Consider the following 21,403-nt stretch of genomic DNA (forward strand, 5'->3'; position numbering starts at 1 on the left):
TAGGCTTCAACACTAACCTGCTTAGTAAACCTAAAACTGCTAGGAACAGTTAACTGGTTTGATTTTTTTTGCTCACTTTCTTCAGGAGGCAAAGGCTTATTTCTAGAAAGTAACATCTGAGTATCATCCGAAACGAGGTGCAGTCCCTTAAGTAAAGCAGACTTCTGCACCCTTGGGATCTAGCCTTTAGGATTCTTGGCATGTTTTGCTTCTGTCCTAAACCCTGAGACTTCTCAGACTCGGCTGAATTCTTGCTGGGAACAAGAGTTTGGAGGTTGGCACTCATAGCTGAAGCCACGAGTCCTGGTGTCACTGCAGAATAGTAAACATCAGGCCATGACCTGGCCTCTGGTGGGGATGCCAGGCTGGGCTGTCTGGGTGGAAGTGTTTGGGGCCTGCCTTACAGAGCACCATTATTTAACAAACAATGATTTCTCCACACTGTGAACACGCAGCTCTTGCATAGGCTGCCCCTCCGCACCCCCATCGTGCACCCACACTGTTCATTTGACTGTGAACTCTGACCTCGAAGCTTCCCGGGCTTGGAGTCTGTAACCACGGGGGGAGGGTGTTAGGAGAGGATCAGGCAGGACCAGAGTCTTTGTCTTCTACTTTACCTATTTTAGGCGTCCCAGTTAGTCTTAGGATTCCAGGCTAAAAATGAAGTTTGGAAAGCACTGTCCTAGAATAGAGTCTTTCAAACTTTTTTCACCCTGTCTCGCAAAGGAAATAAATTTTATGTTGTGACCCAGTGTATGGCTGTGTGTGCAGAAACTAAATATGTATATGTGACTGAAACAAGTTTCATGAAACAGTACTTAGCTTTCACTATGTGGAAAGCATTCTGAAATTTCCTCTTCTGTTTTTTTTAAATGCTGGTCATAATCCACTCTAATTGATTTCACAGTGCACTAACCATCGACTGGGTCACAACAGGTAGTGTGAAAAGCTCTGTCCTGGAAGATACCCGACTCTTGGCTGTTCTAGTCCGAAGATGGTTATGATCCAGATGGGGCAAAGGTCAAGGGTAATGCCTGCATTTGTGGACTCCAGTTCTTTTCACACATGATCTCATTCACCCCTCAGAACAACTCCTGGGAATGAATCGGAGCACCTCTGTTTTACAGATGCTCAGAGAGACTGGGTGACTTGCCCACGGGCATGCGACTAGCTGAATGGCGGAGCTGGTATTCAGACTCAAGTTGCCTGCTCCCAAGCTTGCGCACTTCCCATGGAGTCCTTTCTGAGGGATTTTGTTATCAGGCAGCATAACCACGAGGCAGGGTCCCAGAGCTCAGGCTCCAGAGGTAGCATGAGCATGCTGATGATGCTTGGGGAGTGTAAAATATGGGTCAGGCTTGTCCTTGATGAAAAGTGAAGCGGAGGACAGGGTTTCTGCATGAAAAGGAAGCTCCAAAGCTTCCACTGCTGAGACCCCGATGACGTGATGTGGTTGGTGCTTGAGGCCTTGGGGATGCTGCCAACTGTGCTTTGAGGAGGCCTCTGCAGGGGTGGGCTTTTTATTTTATTTTTACCATGAGTTTTTAATTGTAGTATTACTTGAGCTTTCCTATTTTTAAATCTGATACTGAGTGTAAAGGTTGTTGTTGGCTTATCCTTGATGAAGTGCTTGACTGCTTTCTAGAGTAAGGACCAGGTAGAACATTGTCTCTACTTGCAGTCCCAGCGCAGGGCTAGGCGCATTGTAAGTCCTTAGTAAATTCTGAACTTGAGTTAAGCACAGGAAAACCATGCATTCACGATTTATTCCCTGCGGTTCATGTTTATAGATGGTCTGCAGTGATTCAGGCTTTTGTTTGGGTGCTGATGTTAGATAAAAGCTCAGATCAGAAATAGGGTCGGGTAGACAATAGGGAGGAAGCAAGGGAAAGAAGAGGATTTCCTCAAGGCCTGCCCTAGAAGCTGACATTTCAGAGACACTCATTGCTTTGTTTCATCTTCACAATGTCTAGAGCGGGTGTATATATGTCTTAGCACAAAGGAAGCCACTGAGGCCCCTTACCCACTCTCACGCCCCGAGTGCTCAGTCCAGATCAGAATGACTCCAGAACCTTTGCTTTTTCTGCTCTGTCACATCCCCTCCCCAAAAGCCACATTCACACCTCTGAGAGCTGGGCCTGCTTCCGAACTGCATATGCATGGTGGATCTGTGCTGTGCATGTGGTGTGTAAAACATGGTACATTCTAGGGTTCCAGTAACTAACTGTTTGGGCAGCAAAGCCTTTTTCTGCTGCTCCATGTCAGAGAGTTGAGGGGACCGTGGGGTTTGGCCAGCTGAGTGTCCTGGGTGAGCTGTGTGGGTGCTCAAATAAGATGACAAAATCTCCTTTCCTGCCACCCTGTCTGCCCACCAGAGGCCAGCTAAGCATTGTTCCATCTTCATTCCGAGGACAGTTTCTCTGCCCTATGGGTTATCACGTTGTAGATTTATAGGGCGTTCCCTGGCACAGTTTGAGAGTTACTCTTCCAGGATGCTGTCTCTCCCTTCTGCCCTGACAGCTTATCCTTCTCTCCGTCACGGTGCTGACCCACTCTGAGCACATCGTCTGTTTCTTGCTGCTCCTGTAATAGACCTCGCTTTGCCTGTCACCTCTGTGTCCCTAGTGCTTGGCTCAGAGTCCTGCCTAGATCAAGCAATGCACCTGTTCCCGAGGGCTTCCTTCCTGGGTTTAAAATATGCAGACTCCAGCCTGAGGCCCACTCCGGTGCTTGGCACTCCTTCATGTGGACTTGTGGATGTTGTCTGCCCAGTGGGTTACAGGGATTTCACACTTGAGAATTAGATTTACTTGCTGATACTGCCTTCCTGGCAAGAGACCTTATTTAGTATGGCCTGTCACTCTTCTCTGCTCACATGGAGATGTGAGGGTCAGAATAGGGTCTTACCAACTGTGTTTGTCCTTCTACAGAGTTTTGAGTATCCACATTTTGTGAGAGGACTGACATGCGGGCACTTAACTTATCAAAATATTTCCCATTGCTGTCAAATGGCAGGGTTTGTGGAGGCATGAGTGGGTTTTGTAATAAATAATCTTGAATTAATAGAAGAATCAAGCAGTGCATTCCAGATCATGATTAATGTTTCTTGAAATGATCTTTAGTGATACTTGGAGATACTGTCATTACACTGAATCTCCACTTTAAAGGAAGAGTTCAAGGTGAATTACTGTTGGAAGGTTTCAGTTTCCATCGCATCTTGCACACATTCATTTATAGCTTTTAACTTTTGGGTTACGAGTCTGCCTAAGAACCCCTCAAGAGCAGGAGTTGTCTTGCTGAGTTCCCAAGCATCCGGGATAGCCCGTGGCCTACACTGGGGCCTTCACAAGTGTGTATGTGGAGGGAGGAGGATTCTGAGCCTGCAGGCGGGAAACCTGCTTGCAGGAATGGCCTGCACAGCCTGTGTATCACCATTGCACCCGCCCTGGCTGAGATGGAGCCTGCAGTCTAACGTGGGGCTTCATACTCTTTACCTAGTGTCTGCTGGCCCCTGCTGGGCGCTGGGACATAAGGTGAGAGTATCTTTGGGCTCAAATGAGAAGGTGCTCTGGGGGCACAGAGGTGGATCTAATTGCCTCCAGGATCGGGTTGGGGGTGGAGGTTGCATTTGTTAACTGAGTTCGAACTGAGTTTTAAATAGCTGCCTCCAGTGTTTAGTGAATGCAGTTTATGTTGGGTGTTTAATGTTGTTTTATTTAATCCTCACAGAATCTAATGGGCCTAAGAAGTACCTCCATTCTTCTGTAGCAGTGTCTATCCTAACTGCTTGTCTGAGTTCTTCAGGACACGGGGGGTTCAGGGCCACATCCTAAGCCCGCTATGGGGGCTCATAATCTTAGGAACGAGTCAGGATGGGAAAATTTGGGCACAGCTGGAAATGCCTGGTATCAGGCCTTGAAGATCCAAGTCTCTGGTTGTAGCTTCTCAACAAGTGAGACTGTTAGATGACCTTTACCCTTTCACCTCAGGTTAAAATCAGCTTTTCCACAACTTCCCCTCATTTGCAGTTTCCTCATCTGTGGCACGGAGATGGTGATTGTACTTCCCAATGGGGTTGTAGCAAGGATTAAATTGACGGTCCAGGTAGAAGCATGCAAAGCAGCGCCCAGCACGAACAGGTGCTCCCTGTCAGCTCTGTCACTTGTGTCCCGCCGGGCTTCAAGGAATAGTCCGGGGTGGCTGTCAGTCCTTCCCTGTGGGTTCTGAGCGTGAGCCTTTGCCTCCGTAGCTGGCTTCAGAAGTGGTGACCTCCCCTCCCCCACCATGCTGCCTTGCTTTCCTGTAAACTCAGACACGCGCTTAGAATAGACACAGCCAGATAAGAGAGTGTTCTGGAGATTGTGAAAGTTTGACAGGAAAAAAACTGTCTTCTTCCTCCCACACACATTATGGGGGAAATAGATACACCCAGCTTGTGTTTGGTGTCTTCTGCAAGCCTTTTATAAGCCTGTAGCCACTTCATTAGTTTAGCAACATAGAAATACATTATTTTGCATTAGTTGAATTTGTACCTAAAATTACCATTTTTCGTATACAGTGCAATAAGATGCATTGGTCCAGAGGAGAAAAACATAAGCATCTCTTGGGGGAGACAAGTCCTTGAATCCTCTCTTCCTACCATGGGAAGCACACCACGGCAGTCCCAGGAAGGCCAGTGTCCCTGCTTCTCCCACACTCAGGCTGGTTGGAGCAGGATGAAGCCCTGTGTCCTGGGCCAAGTAAACTTGAAGGGCTTGAGCCGAGGAGGGCCCTGTGGACTGCAGCCCTCTTGTTCCTGCTGCTGTGATGGGAGTGGTCCCGATCCCAAGGAGGGCTTCTGTGGGATCAGGACAGAACCTCGGGTCAGCCTCCAGGGCCCAGGGCTGGGGCTGGCTCTCCTCAGCCCCACGGGAGCTGAGTGAGCTGTTCAGCTGCGTGAATGGTGCTGCTTACCCGCTTTTCTGAGCGGAAACCAGGAAGGATTGTTTTCATGTCCTATTCACAGCTGGTTTTTGAATCTAAATGTGGTTTAAAATACAGTCAAGCATTTGAAAGCTGCTGGTAATGAATGGTTTTCAAGTGAAAGAGGAGACAGGAAAGGGAGGGAGGAAGGGAACATGAGAACCATGTAGCACATCTGAGCAGTCCCACTCGCAGGAGATCAGAGAATCCCCTCACTGCTCAGAGACTGCACACACCGCCCCCAGGGGCGTCTGCCCTGAGGCACTGGCAGTCCAGAGCAGGAGACAGCGCTTAGTGACACTGGGCTCTTAGGGTGGAGCACATGCTGGAGAGGCCAGCGGGACTAGAGCCTGGGGGGTTGGGAGCTGGTTGCCGAAAGGCCTGCTGGAATCTGCAAGGCTCCGAGGAGGGAAGGGTGAGTGAGGCAGAGGGAAGGTAGCTGGGGCTGTGTGTCCCCATGTGATAACTGTTAGGAAAGGGGTGCGTGAGGTGCAGTGCACACGCTGAACAGGAAGCCTGGCCTAGCCTGAGGCCCGGAGGCAGCCCTCCCAGAGGTCTTCTAGGCTGAGACGAATGAGTAGATGTTTGCCAGGTGAAAATGGAAACGTCTTTTTTTCTTTAAGAACCACGTTTTATTTGAGATAGAACAACATTCAAGTTCTTAATAATTCCATTTCAGTACATTAAAAATAGCAAATGATATAAAATATGGCACAGCTTATACTTTTCTACATGAAATACATGGTTGGTGATCAATTCTCAGTCTTATTTGACTTTTCAGCAGCATTTGTCATTCTTCTCTCTGATCCTAGAGTACCTCCTTTATTTGGCACCACCTGTACACAAACTGTCGCCAGTCCAGAGCGCTCCCCTGACCTCCACTGTAATTCATTTATCCACTTGGATGTCTGATGCTTAAACTGAACGTGTCTTCAAACTCAGCTCTTGACCTTCCTGCCCAAACCAGAGAGTCCGTATCCTTAAATGACAGCTCCGTCCTTTGCATTGCTCGGCCAAAAACCCAGCATCCCTGACTCCTCTATTGCATTTTCTGCGAGGGAAATCCCTTGCAGAACCTGTCCAGAGTCTCTCTACTTCTGGCCACCTCCTCTGATACCATGCTGCTCCAACCTGGTGTGGATTGTTCAGTGGCCGCTGGTGAAACCTGTGTTCCTCAACGGGCGCTTCTCAGCACAGTGGATGAGGACCCTCCTTTGGTGGGACCCTCCAAGAGTGTTGCGTTTCACATAGAATGAAACCTAAAGTCCAGGCCATGCCCGTGCTGGCCCTGGTCTCTGAGGGCATCTTCCTGTGTTCTCCCCTGTGCTGTTTTTGGCTTCAGCTCGCTGGCCTCCTGCTCTTCCTCGGATGTGCCGGGTTTGCTCTCGCCTCAGAGCTTGTGAACTCACTGCTTCCTCTGTCAGGATGCTTTCCGGACCCTTCCTCATGCTTGCAGCTTTCTCTTCAGGGCTTTACAGAAATGTCAGTTTTCAGTGATGTGTTCTTGACCGTCCCTTTTAGAAGTGTGTGTATGTGCCTGCACTCACACATGTGCACACCCAGGCTAGCAATCTCTGTCTCCTGCCCTGCTTGTATTTAAATCAGCGTCTGACATACTGTGCATGTTATTATCCCCTCCATCCCCACGGGCAGGGGGTGTTGCCTGTTTTGTTTGATGCTGTGTATCCTCATCACCAAAGAGCAGTGACTAGCGTATAGTAGTTGGCTCAAAAAATAATGATGATGAATGCACTGACCTGCTTGGACTCAGAAGGGCTCAGATCTCAGGCAGTTATCTCATGGAGAAATGGGAATGCCTAGGATGGTTGGGAAGATCGAGCAGGTGGGCATCAGGGCACTGACTCTCGCACTCTTGGTCATTCAGATGTTGGCTTAATTTTATAGGGTTCAAAACACAGATCTGCACTCAGGACTGTTGCGTTGAAGAACTTTCTTTTGCTATTGTTCTCCCTGTTCTTTGCCCTTAGCTACTCTGCTTACCGATCGTTTCTTACTTAAGACTGCTTTTAAACGTAAGAGCTTGATTTCCACGTGTGAACTGGTAGATAGGAAGCAGTATCATGGATGAGGTCAGTTGTTTTTCACTTTTTTTTCCATCGTTATAACCGTCTCCTCCAGATGGAATTGAGAATCTTTTCTAGATTGAGACTAGAAACAGAAGATCTCTTGGATCTCTCTTTAACTGTGTTTTCTAGACCGAATGATCAAATGGTTTTCTGTTTTTGAGATAGTGAGAAGCTCATGTGAAGGCTTGTTGTGACTTAAAAATGACGTGTCCTGCCAGGGCTGCTGGGGTGTGTTGCTGAGGGCATGCACCGCAGTCTGGGCGTCAGGGCATGGGATTGGAGCCGGCCTCCGAGGCTAGCTTTGCCACTTACTGGCGGCAGGACCTGTGGTGGTTTAGCTTATCGTCCTAAACCTTGGTTCCCTCAAGTAGAATGAGATAAAAGAATCCATCTCACAGGGTGGTCCTGACTGTTGAATGAGCTATGTTCCGGAATGCCCAGTGTAGTGCACAGCACAGAGTAGGTCCTCGGTCTAAACTTAGCTGTCATTGTTTTTATGGTGTAGAGTTTTTCTGTGACATCTGTCTCCCTAGTCCATCATCTGAGTTTAATGAAATTTAAATTGTTATGCTTGTCTTAGCCAGTCCTGGTAGTCTAATGGTTAAGATTTGAGGCTCTCACCCCTGAGACCTAGGCTTGTTTCCTGGTCAGGGAACCACACCATCCCCCTGTCAGTTGTCGTACTGTGGTGACTGTGTGTTGCTGTGATGCTGAAAGCTGCGCCCCTGGGAGTTCAGATATCCAGCAGGGCACCCATGGTGGACAGGTTTCACTGCAGCTTCCAGACTAAGGCAGACTAAGAAAAAAGCCACCGCTTCCCAAAAAACTGGCCATGAAAACCCTATGAGTTGCATCAGAGCATTGTCTGACATAGTGCCGCAAGGTGAGAGAATGGTGCAAAAAAAGACCAGGCAGGGTCCCACTCTGCTGTCCACAGGCCTGCTAGGAGTCAGAATTGACTCAATGGCGCTAACAACAAAATGCCTTCCTTGAATTTTTTAGAGTTTAAAGCACTGACAGTATATAGCCTTGAACGTTTTTGGTCTGAATTAGCATTTGTGTTGAGTGCGTGCCCTTAACTGCGTGCATGTTCCTCTGGGTCCTGGAGGAAAGGCTCTTTCTGGGCCAGAGCGCTCTGCAGGGGGGGAGGTTTAGAGTAAATTGCCCATGAGACTTGGGAGCAGATTTGCCATGATGGGATAATTTTTCAGGTGAAATCTATTATGGCAAATAATATTACCTCCTGACCAAGGCAGCCCCACAGTCTGAGTCCAGTACCTGAGCTCAGGTGCCTTCGTGGGCCCCCATGTCTCTCAGGCTGACACAGGCACTAAGGAAATAACTGAAATTGTGGACAAGTGATTTTCCAGGAGGATAGGAAATGTCCCTCACCAGCTGAGAATCACCACTTGTAATGAGTTCTAGCACTGATGAGAAGGTAGTGAGAAAATTACCGCCTCTGACATCTAGAGCAGATTGCGAACCTGTCCACTCATTTACTTCTTCAGCAAAGACTGCCAGGTACTTCGTAGATGCCGGGGATGGAGATGACCTGGGCAGGGTCCCTACTCTTGAGCATCTCTGTGGGGAAGACAAGCAAACACAGCACGTTGTGACAAGAACCAGGATAGAGGGACCAAGAGCGGGAAGGAGCATCCAGCTGAGTCTGGGGGTCAGGAGACACCCTGGAGATGGCACCCGGGCTGCGTCTCACAGCTGAGGAAGGAGGATTCACAGAGAATCAGTTTGGACTATGTCTTAACCTGGACTCACCTTGCTTTGTGACATAGGCACGTTCCAGCTTAGAAATTATTATACCTGGTAACACAATTGATCACTCAGGATTATATTCATTTGGTAGTTTGGATTTTGATTATCACATTCTTTTTAAGGGATTACGTATTTGTATTTCACTTTTTCATATGATAGTTTGCATTGTTAAGTGTAAGTTTCTTATAATCCATGATCAAATTTATCTGTAAAGATTTACTTTGTTCCTTTGCTGACCGCTACTGGGAGAAAAATATACAGTACTCTTTAGAAGTGACATGTACAGGTGTACACTGGATTGTAAATTTCTGTTTAATGTTTTTATTCCCCCCAGACAGTAAGCTCTGTCTGCCTTATTAACCTCATATCTAGCGCCTGCCACAGAGTCCGCACACAGTAGGTGCCCGATAAATATCTGTTGCATATAGAAGTAATTGGTATCAATAATGGAGAAATTGAGATTCTATGTGAAAGCTGATAATGCTGTTTTATAAAATGTTTAAATTGACCTTCAGCGTGAATGTGGGCGTAGTGCCCCCCCCCCCCCCCCCCCCCCACGTATCTAAGTGTGAAAGTGACTGACTCGGGGAGCATTTTCAATGGATTAGATCTGAGTTCAGAGTTCTTTCTTTGTGCCATCTAAAATCTGAAAAAATCACACTTTTTTCCCAGGATCTTTACTTTATATAGTAAGTCTTTGCCCCTTGATCTGGCCTGTCGTATATGGGATGTGTTCTGTCGTGATGGGGAAGAGTTCCTGTTCCGCACGGCCCTGGGCATCCTGAAGCTGTTTGAAGACATCCTGACCAAGATGGACTTCATTCACATAGCACAGTTCCTAACGAGGCTGCCTGAAGACTTGGCTGCAGAAGGATTTTTTGCTTCCATTGCTACAATTCAGATGCAGAGTCGGAACAAGAAGTGGGCTCAGGTAAAGGCGTCTCTCTGTTCTCTTTTTCCATAGAGCAGCTGGCTCAGCAGGGTAATTTAGGAGGTACATTATTCAGAGCGCACTTTGAGAAAACAGCCATCTCTAAAGTAGCTCTTGGGCTGGAAGTGAGGAGACCTGGGTTTGGGGCTTGGCCCTGCCACAGGGGTCTCGGGCAGTCATCTCACCTTTGGGTCTCTGTCATGGAGGGAGTGGGTAATAAAGGCCTTCGCGCCCATTCTGCTGGCGTTGAGAGGGGAGAAATTCTAGTTTGCTGACAAGGTCCCCTCCACGTGTTAGAAAGTGTTTTGTAAGCCAAGTCCCTCCCCCCACCCCTTTTTTAAATTCCAGACACAGAAAGCAAGGGTACCACTCACGGAGCTCCCCCTCCCCCCACCACGGGTGTGCCCTGGGGCAGGGATTGTCCTCATCTCACTGATAAACACAGGAGGCCCAGAAAGGCAACTGTGCGCTCTCAGCCCTCACTTGAGGAGGTGGGAGGATGGCTTCCAGAGCAAAGGCCCTGCCCACCTTCCCTGGGATGTGTTGCTCTGGCCCTCTAGTGGCTAAGTTAGTGGAGCAGCTGAGCTGGGCCTGCTTCTAGATTGCTCTCGTCTCCTCTGGTCATCTCTCTTAGGGCTTGTCTCCTGTGGGATTGGCCAGTGTTGTCTGGTTCCAAGTCCTTACCATGCTAAAAGGAAAAAATAAAACCCTAGTTCTTGATCCTGCGTATGCTCCAAATTTCCCTAAGCATCAGACCTCATTGGTTGATATATGTGGAGGCTTATACTTCCTATATTTGCCAAACAATGCTTGTTCCTGATTTACCTTTTTTATTAGTGGAAGATTTAAAATACGTACAAAATAGAGTAACATAGAATAACGAACCTCCATGCACTTGTCAAATATCCAGTCAGTTTTCAAATTTCTGATTGTTTCGAGTGTCATCAATGACTTTATATTTTGTTTGAATCATGATCCACGTAAGGTCCACACATTGCGTTTGGTTGAAAGATCTTTTAAGTCGTCTTTAAATAGATAGGCTACCCTACCTTTCCTTTGATCCCTCCCCCTCTTTATTTATTGAAAAACGAGGTCGTTTGTCCTCCAGTGTTTCCCACAGTCTGGTTTGCTGGTCATATCCCTGTGCTGGTGTTTAACGTGGTCCTCTCTGTTTCCTGTAAATTGGCAGATCTAAAGGCTTGATCAGGTTCCGAGTTTTTATGTTTGGCCAGATTACTTCATGGGTGATCAGGCTCTCTCTCTCTCTCTGATCTTAATTAGCGGTTTATTTGTTTTTATAAAAGCTTTATTGAAATGTAATTTACATACCATAAAATTCACCCTTTTAAAAGTGCCTATTTATTAACCAGAGGGAGGTTTCCCTCTCATCTGGGACTTTGTCCTGCCTCCCCAGCTGGTCCTTTCTCTTCTTCCTGTCCCATTATGTGATGCTCCCTTCCTGTCGGGGTCTTTTGGAAAGAAGCCCAATTGCTGTGATGGGCCCTTGGGTAATACCATGAAATACTCTCCTCATTTTATGGGGAGGGGGCACTATTTTGTGCCTAGGGTGATATGAGGTGCATTTTTGAAATATTAAATACATTTAGTTTGTGAAAAGGAATGCAGTACTGATACATGCTGCAATACAGATGAACCTTGAAAATATTATCCTAAGTGAAAAAGCCCGATGCTCAAGACTACGTACCTTATGACTCCATTCCTGTGCAAGCCCAGTACAGGGCAGCCTAGAGCAGAAGGCACATGAGTGGTTGCCAGGGAACAGGACGATATGGGGGCAGGGCGGTGGGGGCTAGAGCATGTGGGATTTCTTCTCGAGGTGACGAAAATGTTCTAAAATGACTGTGGTGATGGTTGCACATATGTATGAATGTGCTAAAAATCTTTGAGTTTTACACTTTTAATGGGTGAATTATGTGGTATGTGAATTATATATCAATAAAGCCGTTAAAAAAATACATTCAGCTCATGTGTAAGCAGAACTGGCTATATAATTATCAAGGATTTGGCAAGAGAGAGGAGCTTTTCTCTGGTAAATAAATGGACAGTGCCTAGTGAAAATGTGGGGCCGCACATTCAGAATTATTAAGAACTTCAAGATGGTGACTGCGGAGCATTAAGCTAAGCGTGGCGCCCTCTGAGTGCGGGGCCCTGGGTGACTGCCAGGTGGCACGCGCGTGAAGCTGGCCTGTGTGTGAGGGTGTGCTTTGGATCTTCTGTGAGTTGGTTGCTTACAGCGGTTTTCTGAAGCAGCTGCAGAAAGCCAGGGCCTTTCCCAGTGGCCTTTATTCAACACGGACGACTAATACAGTCACCGGTCTGCTGAGCCTCCTTTCCGTCTCACTGGTGCTTCCCCCATCCACACATACACACACAGAGGGAAGGATTAAGCCCAGATCTGTCATTTTACTTCTTATGTTTTAGGGACTAGGTAAAAATTATTGGTTACAACTAGGTCATAGGGGCTGGCCCGGTGGCGCAGTGGTTAAGTGCACATGTTCCACTTCAGCGGCCCAGGCTTCGCCGGTTCAGATCCCGGGTGCGGACATGGCACTGCTTGTCAAGCTGTGCTGTGGTAGGCATCCCACATATAAAGTAGAGGAAGATGGGCATGGATGTTAGCTCAGGGCCAGTCTTCCTCAGGAAAAAAAAAAAAATTAGGTCAGAGGGGGCCCGGCCCTGTGGCCAAATGGTTGAAGTTTCCGCATGCTCCATTTCAGCAGCCCTGTTCATGGTTTCGGATCCCGGGCACGGACCTACTCTACTCACCAGCCACACTATGGAGGTGTCCCACGTACAAAAAAAAAATAGAGGAGGGTTGGCACGGATGTTAGCTCAGGGCTAATCTTCCTCACGCAAAAAAAGAGGAGGACTGGCAACGAATGTTAGCTCAGGGCGACTCTTCCTCAGAAAAAAATTAAAAATTAAAAAAAAGCTAGGTCAGAGGTTATTGAATAGTAGGACATTTTCTAATAATGGGATAGTGATAAGGAGTTAGCCTGACGGTAGGCGTGAGGCATGGGCATCAGTGAGTTTTTTGCAGTTCCAGATCCCATGGGAGTTGTGGTCCACGCACGTTTCTCTTAAATGCTGTGCTCAAGGTTAAGACCTTGGTGAGCTATACACAACAAGTAAATGTTTGAGTTAGGTTGGCAGTCCCATTTATCTACCATTAGTCCTTCTGTGCAACTTATTTGAAACCTGCATAAAATGTTTCTGCCTTCCCCCTTGTAATTTGTGATTCAGTTAAAGTGGCATAGTGCCTGGCCCCAAGTAGATCAGCACTGGTTCCACAAAGATTCTCTTGCTTTTGAAATCAGACAGATCTGGGTTTGAATCCGCATGAGCTGTTTGACTTAGAGCAGGTCGTTTCTGTGAGCGGGCGGCGTTGCTCAGGGGTCTCACAGTGGGTTGTTAACCTTCCTGAGCTGCTTGTGTGGGTTGAGTAGATGCTGTGCGTGAAGTGCCTGGAGGACTGCTCTGCTTGGAGCCTCTTATTACTGTCACTACTGTTAGTAAGCAATCGCAGTAGAATGTAAAATTTTAAAAAGTAAAGGTGTTCACCAAGAGCTGAGAGAGCACAGAAAGGGGAGTTGAGTTACTCCGGGAAAGCTCAGGAAGGCATGAGAAGAGGGTGCACGGTTTGCTGGTGAAGAGGAGGGGCAGGGCAGCGGGTGCAGCTGCAGTAAAGGCCAGGAGGGCTTGTTAGCTTCCTGGAGGGGGAGCCTGGCTTGGTGCTGGCAAGGGCGTGGGCTGGAGCCAGATTGTGGAAGGAGAAGAGCCCTGTGCCACGTCTTGACATTGGTATTGTGGCTGGTGGGAGGTGGTCGTAGGACGTTATCCCAGAGATGGCGTGGTCGGATTTCCATGATAGACGATGAGTCTGGCTGCAGGCCTGGAAGATGGAACACAGGAGCAGCAGCTGTGGGGAGGTGGAGGCGCCAGTCAGGAGGCTGCCGCGGTCCCGTCACCACCCCTGTCAGGATCTGTGTTCAGTGTGTGCTGCAGATCACCCACAGACATCTTCCCTGTGGTTCCCAGGTACTGACTGCACTGCAGAAGGACAGCCGGGAAATGGAGAAAGGAAGCCCATCTCTCAGACACTGAGGCGGCAGGCGGACTCGTGCCAGGCACCGGAGCAGATCTCCGAGGAGCACCTGTGTGGTTTCAGATGGACGGGCTGGCCGCTGAGAAGAACAGGGGCTCTTTTCATGTTTGATTCCTAACACTGGAGTTGGCCTTAAACAAAACAAAGAAACTTTTAAAGACTTAAACCAAGGCTTAGCCTTAAGCAGCTCAGTGGAACGATGACTTAGTGTTGACCATGGCTGACCACTGCATATTCTGCATGGTTTAAAAATTGGGCAGTGGCTAATCCCCCACCCCCTTAACTCAGCAAAAGGTAATTAAATCGTAATGCTTTCATGTCAACTGCTGGAAAGAACATTACACTCTTTCTTAGCCAAGGTGCATGAGAAATGTTATTTGGGAGACCTCACAGATGTTATTGGCTCATATTTTCATATTTTACATAAGAAAGGGATGGCTGATTTAGTTATGAGACTTCTTTCCGGAGCTTGAGGTTGTGTTTTTAAAGCCCACCTACCAAAGACAGCATTAAAGGAAAACAGGCTCTCTGAGGATAGTCGCTCATGAGTGCTCACGAGTTCCCCGGACTTGACCTGACCTTCAGGGTGATGTTTTTACGTGTTGTCCTGACAAGATTATAGCAGGAGGGCTGAAAATGTGTGCTTATGTTCCAGTGGGAACCCTGCTCTCCCAGAGATTGCTCCCTACGTCTGTTGAGCAGGAGGAACTGTTCACACAGAAGGCCTGTGACAGCAGAGACAGGCTTAAGAGCTGATGGAACACAGAATGGAAACAGCCTCCCTTTAAGTCAGAGGGGAGGGGAAAAGGATGTTAAGACCTACCCTCTCCTGCAGCCTGCTTGGTTTGTGGAGGCTGGGGGACAACACACTTGTGGGGAAGCTGCTCCTGTGCTCTGACAGAACGCTCCTCTTTCCTTTGTCGCCTGAACGGCAGGAGCAGTTCTGAGTGGCAGTGATTCCCTCCTCATGCATTTGGCTTAAAGACAGCCTGTTGTAAGGACTGAGGACCGAGCAGCACACACCCCACAGCCCAGACCATGTGTCGGAGTTCTCAATATGTGTACCATCAGCCTTTCCCCATTTTAGCCTAGTTTTCCTCAAGTTCATTAGCAACTTTGTTCTAACTTTTCCTTGACTGATTCTGATGACTTTGTATTAAGAACTCTGGTTATCCAAATTCAAAGAAAGGAACAGTTTTGCACAGAACAGTCAAAAAGACGGGCAGATCTCTGTGGAGACAGGTTCCCACGTGTAGTTTGTGGCCTGTTGGTCTGTGGGTGGGGAGACCAGGCTCTGGGGCACCGTTAGCTGTATGGTAAGTGCTGCCGTGTGGTCTGGTGCTCTCCAGCCCTTCCCAGCCATACCTCTCACCCCAGGGAGCATCCCACTGTTGACCTGGTGTTGGGAGCGCCCTTGGCTCTGAGCATATAGCATGCAGCGTGGAGACGTGGGGTGGGAGATAAAGCCTAAAATGGCATTATTTTTATAGGTTTTCTCTATCTGCCATATCTGCTGATGACACTTCTAGGTGCAATAGCAAGTTGCCAAGCCAGTGGCTGTCCTCATACCCTCCATCCCAGCTCTGTTCCGTGTGTCGTTATTCCTGGAATTGCCTTTTTTCCCTTATGTTCTTAACTGAATTCTCCAGGGAGGTTGCGAACATCATGGATAACACCTGCCTCAGCCTTTAAATGCTGACTTGCCTCACCTCTCGGAGGAGGCACTCTGTCTTCACTGAGGTCTCAGCACCTTCCAGACACAGCCATTCCCTGACATCACGATGCTGAATGTAACCCAGACTGAGCCAGGCCTGGGAACCAGGCTGCCGGGCCCTGTCACACCGTTCCTCGCAGATGGACTTCGTCTTGTCCCATGAAATGGGCTTTCTGTTCTTGAAAGATGTATATATTTTCTTACTGTACATACAGATGTTCCTTAAGTCATGACAGAAAGCCATGCAACAAGGGGCGGTGTGCACGTCCTTCAGAATGCATTTTTGGAACTTGTGTAGTTAAAACCCAGCCCTTAATATTTTTGTCAAACAGTTTGATGTAAATCTTTTTGGATAGTACCACTTATGCATTAGGTTTTTTAAACAGGATTCCATGCCAATCTGGAATACTTAGCAAATCTTTAATGCAGAAGAGGTTTTCCTGACCTGTTCAGGGACCACATGAGGTCTGGCCGGTTTGACGCTTCCGCTTCAGAGGCCAAGAGGTCCTAAGTCCTTGTCCAGCGTCACTTGGCCCCCTTCCGCAGAGGGTTGTGCTTCTCTATTTGACGCTGTCGTCTAGGAAAACTGGAATCAGAGGTGGAAATGCTGCACCCCTTGGAAGTCTGCACTTCCCACTTCCCGTGCCGTTGACTTCAGAATCTAGGACTTCAGGTTTGGGACCTTTGTGCAACTGGCACTTTAGAGTTGAAAGCTGCGTCCCCACCATCCCTGAAATCTCATCTAGAAACAATCTTCACTTGAAAAGGTACTTTTTAACTGCTCAGTTTTTGACTATTTTAAATAGTTGGCTGATAGAAAACTCCTGATAACACTTGCTACATATCATGTTTTAATTGCTTGTACAGTTAACCTTTAATTTTATTTAGTAAAGTGTATCAAATTAGGACTTTTTGAATTGTAAATATGTGGTTTTATTAAATAAAAGTCATGTAAAATTGTTACTTATGTCCCCTGTAGTTTGGTTGAAAATTGAAGTTCTCACCTTGAGGTATGGCAAAAATTTGACTTTGAGCATCATGCTGTTTGAATATTTTAAAATCCACTTATTAGGCTCAGTTAAATCAAAAAGATTGTACAGTTGTGGTGATTTGGTCAAGGGATTCGAGACTTTAGTGCGCCCCTTCCAAGCTGAAGGGGCGTCCCACAGCTGCTGCTCCCCTCGCTTGGCCTCGGCCCCGGGCTGCTGTCTGCCACACTGCCCTGCTCGCGCTCCCTGAGCCTGCGCCCCATCCCAGCAGGTGGTCAGCGCTTACTCTGCGGGCCACTCGGCTCTTCACACTGACCTGAGAAACCTGCTCAGGGCCTTGGAGAACAGGTGCTGAAGTCCAGCTCCCCCACCAGACAGTGGGGTGACTGTGGGCTCTTCCCTGGGCCACTGTGTGCCTCCATCCCCACCTGTGGAGTGGAGATCAGTAATGCTGTCCCATGAAGGTGGCAGTGAGCGTGAAGTGGTCCACAGGGTCACTCAGAGCCAGGCCAAGCAAGTGCTCACGTGTGTCAGTGGTACTCACCAGGCCAGCTGCCCCCAAGGCTCCAGGAGGACCACTGAACTAAGTCCCAGCTAGAAGGTGCAGAGCCCCTAGGCTGCCCTTTTGTCCCGATCCCCCAGGAGAGTCCGTACTCATTCTCTATGACTGTCCCCTGAGCAGACGCTCCTGCCCTCCTGTGTCACCCCGGGCTTCCCAGGGCCTGTGCTGGAGCACTCCACCCTGCGCCATTGCTGGCCTCCCTGCCTGTCTTCCCCCAGAGATAGCAGCTCGGGGGGCATTGCCTCAGATGTCGTCGGCCCTGCACACCGCTCAGAAACGGTGCCCGGCGTTCCTCACTCGTTTCTCACGAGTGAACTGCTTCGTCTTTTGGGGCCACTGTTATTTTTTCTCCATTCTTCACAGGCTGTGAGGTGAGCTATGAGACGAGGGTGGTCGTGGTTGACGGCAAGCACGTTTGCTGGGGGCTCGCTCCGTGCTCCACCCATGCCATCCTGGGTGCTAAGTGCCCTGTGCATGACCTCGTTTGTCTCCGCAGCAGCTCTGTTTCACAGCTGTGCCTCGGAGAAGTGATCTGCTGGGACTCCCTCAGCCAGTCAGTGGCATAGCTAGGGTTCAGGCTCCACCTGGTGCCTCCCGCTCAGAAACACCTCTCCTCAGAGAATACGTTTGCTTTGGGGCCTTGGGTAGCCTTCCTCCTCTGGCTCTGACCCCAACTCCAAGTGCAGGGTCTGGGGTGGGCCCTGGATTCCCTTACTGGCCTGAGTGCCTCCTGTGTGCAAGGCACCAGGCCCGCTGGGAACAGGCAGAGCCACGCCTGTCGGCTGGCTCCTGGGGGAGAACCTTGGGGAAACTCACGAGCAGTGGGGGTAGAAGTTGTGGAACATTTTCCCAAGAGAAACAGGGGCTGACAGTTCGAAAACCACCATCCGCAGTGTGGAGCCTGCCACGAAGGCAAGAGAGGGAGTGAGGTGCTGCACCGGCATGGCCGAGGAGGCAAGGCGAAACCACGTTGGCCCTTGAGATGAGCTGTTGGCCACCAGGTGCACCAGCAGAGGGAAACCCTTAGAGCCAGGGCAAGTCCTTGGGCAGTCTACCTGATGCTCCAGAGCACCTGCCCACCCACCCGGAACTTGGCCATGGCTTAAAGGGCCTCGGTATTCCTGAGAGGCCCGGAGTGCTGCTGTCTGGTTCACACGTTGCTCCGGGATTCTCCAAGAGCGAAACCGCCCTTGCCGCCAGCTTGCTCTAGAAGGAGCTGCTCCATTGGGCATGGCCATGCCAAGGCCCTCTCTGTCTTCAGGACTAGGTGCCAAGGCCCCTTTTCCCAGCATGCCGGAGCCCCGTGGGGTTCCCTGTGGAGGGAGGGACAGTGGCCCTCTCCTCATACAACACGACAAAACAAGATACCCCTTGGCTTGACCCCCGAGTCTCTCAGTTTTTCTTAAACGTTGTTGCTTCAGCTTCCTGTCCCTTCTCTGGAGCTCCAGGTAGAAACTACTGTAACCAGAAATAAACCCAAGTTTATGGTGTAGTTTAGCCAGAAGTAAGAACAGGAAAATTTAAATTCCTTTGTTCTCCTTTTTCGTAACCAAAGGTTAAAAAGGGTACCCAGCACCTATCCACTGGCTCGTGAGGATTAAAATCATCTAAGATGCCGAAGTAATTGTATCATTAAAGGAAACAAATTGCCATAGATAGCTAGAATCATGCTCTAGACATGTAAACTTTTAGTATCTTGCACTCTTGGGGAACTTAGGAATTTAAAAAATTGGGATTTTTTTCCCCTAATTAAATGCATGTTCATTATATAAAATTTGGAAATACAGAAAAGCACAAAGAAAATAAAAATCACAATTTCGCCACCCAGAGAGAACTTTTCTCATATTCTGACATTTTCTTCTATAAAATAAACGTGTCCCCATTTTACAAGTAAGTACATTGAAGCTTAGAAAGTTGAAGTGTTTATCCCAGGTCACAATCAGAAGAGAACTGAATCCAGGTTCGCCTGATTCCAGAGTCTTTGTTCTCGAGCACTACACTGTGTCTTCTCCTTCTAGATACCTGTTTGTATTCATCCTTGGCATCCTTGGAGAGAAATATTAGAAAACTCCATCAATTAAAAAATTGGGGAGGGTGTACATTTATTCACTAAAATATGCACATATTTAATCATTGGTTATTTAAATAAAAACTAAACCTTTTGAAAGGAGTATTACATGGGAGGTAGGAGACAGGAATTCAGCAGTGTTCTTCCTGCCAGTCCTGGCTCTGCCAGCTTCCCTGATGTGTTGCGCTACATGACGGAAGTCATCTCCTGGAGTCCTGTACATTCATACCATTTGCATGATGTCTCACTTTGACATTGACTATTGGAAAGTTTAGAACATAAAAAGCACTAAATTAGGGGGCTGGCCCCATGGCTGAGCACTTGGGTTTGCGAGTTCTGCTTCAGCGGCCCAGGGTTTCACCGGTTCAGATCCCATGTGCAGACATGGCATCGCTCATCGGGCCATGCTGAGGCGGCATCCCACAGAGCAGAGGCAGAAGGACCTACAACTAGAATATACAACTATGTGCTGGGGGGCTTTGGGGAAAAGAGGAAAAAACAGAAGAAAAAAAGAAGATTGGCAACAGTTGTTAGCTCAGGTGCCAATCTTTAAAAAAAACTAAATTGGAGTGCATTAATTCTGATATTATTTTTTGGACAGGCACCCCCCACCAATGGCAAAAATCTAAATTATGGCTGCAGATGAAGTTATGAAAAAAGAAACCATATTTTTATTTCCACGTATATAATTTAAAAATCTCAAAAGAAGGAAGTCACCAAAAGTGATTTTCCTTTACCAATGAGAAAATGTTTCTTTTTCAGATGCCTCAGGCTCCATCCAGGTAGCGCTGGATTCAGTCCTGCCAACGGTGCCAAAAACACAAAATTTTACCTCCTGTAACGTCGAAGGGGACACTTCGATTCAGACTAATTTTTAAAAAGTCTAGTTTCATGTAACATCTCACTCAGATTTTATTGTGCCTACATTTTTCAGGTCCTGTACTTTTTGACGAGATGAAAAAATCTTTATCCTTTGATTTTAGCGTTCATAAAATAATGTGTTTTAGAGGCTTCTCGCAGTCTCCAGCGTTACTGGAGAAATCCCCCTTGAGGGAGGGAGGATGCCTGGAGGCAGTCCCTGCTGGGAGGGACAGCTGGGCTCTCTCTGCAGCGCTGTCCTGGCGACTACAAGCCGGCCTCCCTGTCATTGCCCTCATTGGTCCCACTTAGAGATCCTCTTTCTACCTGAAACTATTTTTTAATCCAACAAAGGACTTCTCAGTGCCTGAGATATAATAGGCATTCAAGTAACACTTATTTTCAGAAAATGAGAATGGGATTATATTTATGTATTAATCCAACAAATTTATTGAGCACCAATTACATGCTTGGCACCATGCTGGCTGAGAGGGATGATAAGCCAAGGGTCCCTGCCTCCCCGGGCCTTTGTCTCACTGGGCACAGAGAACCAAGCAGACAGTCACAAAGCACTGGGTCCGAGGCAGGGACGGGGCACATGCAGGCTGCTGTGGGGCACAAAGAGCACGTCCACAAACCTGGGCAGAAGGTGCGTTAGAGTTTGTGGCATTCTTCCTCAGAAGCAATCTCTCTTAAGAAACAATCTGAATGTGCTGCTATTTCATGATTAAAGAGCTCTTCTGTAATCTGATTAGAAGCCTGTTAGGAAGTAACCAACAGCAGATTATCTATCTTCTAGTTAGTTGTAACATCTCCAGCATGAGGTAATATAATTTGAGAGAACATGGGTGACTTTGCAGCTGAAAGTAATGCCAGCCTCATCAATCTCTGAATCTTTGTGCTCAGAGACCTGCTTGACACACGGGTCAAGGCCGACGAGGGATTTTGGTTCTATCTGGGTAACTGCCAACAGGTCAAAATCAGCTGAACATACAAGTTCGTTCTCCCTCTAGTGAACGGAAGGGCTGGCAGCGCTCCTAATGGAGGCTGCTCGCTTGGTGAAGGCACCCAGCGTACTGCCCGTTTCCCTTTGAAGCCTCCCCACCGCAGAAGAACCCAGTGGGCCTGTGCTGCTTTTAGTTTGAGGCACAAAGAAAACAAAGCTGTATTTGCCAGTGATTTACTACTTCACTTTGGCCTGACAAACAGGGTGGAGGGAAGGAGAATTGTAGAGGATAAGGAGAGTGGAAGCTGGAAGTCACATTTTTACTCCCCTCGTTGTTAACGGTTGTATGGTTTGATAAGTACAGTATTATAACAAAGCGTATTCAAGCTG

General features: G+C 48.0%; 1 protein-coding gene across 10 annotated transcripts in view; it reads left to right on the plus strand.

Annotated features, from left to right (window-relative positions):
* Positions 1–16,553, plus strand: part of TBC1D14 (TBC1 domain family member 14) — a 103,428-nt gene extending 86,875 nt beyond the window's left edge. For 7 of the 10 annotated variants that reach the window (XM_008524648.2, XM_008524649.2, XM_070613344.1 and 4 more), the window contains 2 exons: positions 9,492–9,750; positions 13,810–16,553. In XM_008524648.2, the coding sequence (XP_008522870.1) occupies positions 9,492–9,750; positions 13,810–13,875 (325 nt within the window). In that variant the 3' untranslated portion in view covers positions 13,876–16,553. Of the gene's footprint in view, positions 1–8,557; positions 9,751–13,809 lie in introns of all 10 variants that reach the window. The other 3 variants (XR_011538347.1, XR_011538346.1, XR_011538348.1) reach the window with 1 other exon arrangement.
* Positions 16,554–21,403: the final 4,850 nt, after the last annotated feature.

The sequence above is a fragment of the Equus przewalskii genome, chromosome 3, assembly GCF_037783145.1.
Source record: "Equus przewalskii isolate Varuska chromosome 3, EquPr2, whole genome shotgun sequence".
In the NCBI taxonomy this organism is placed as follows: domain Eukaryota; kingdom Metazoa; phylum Chordata; class Mammalia; order Perissodactyla; family Equidae; genus Equus; species Equus przewalskii.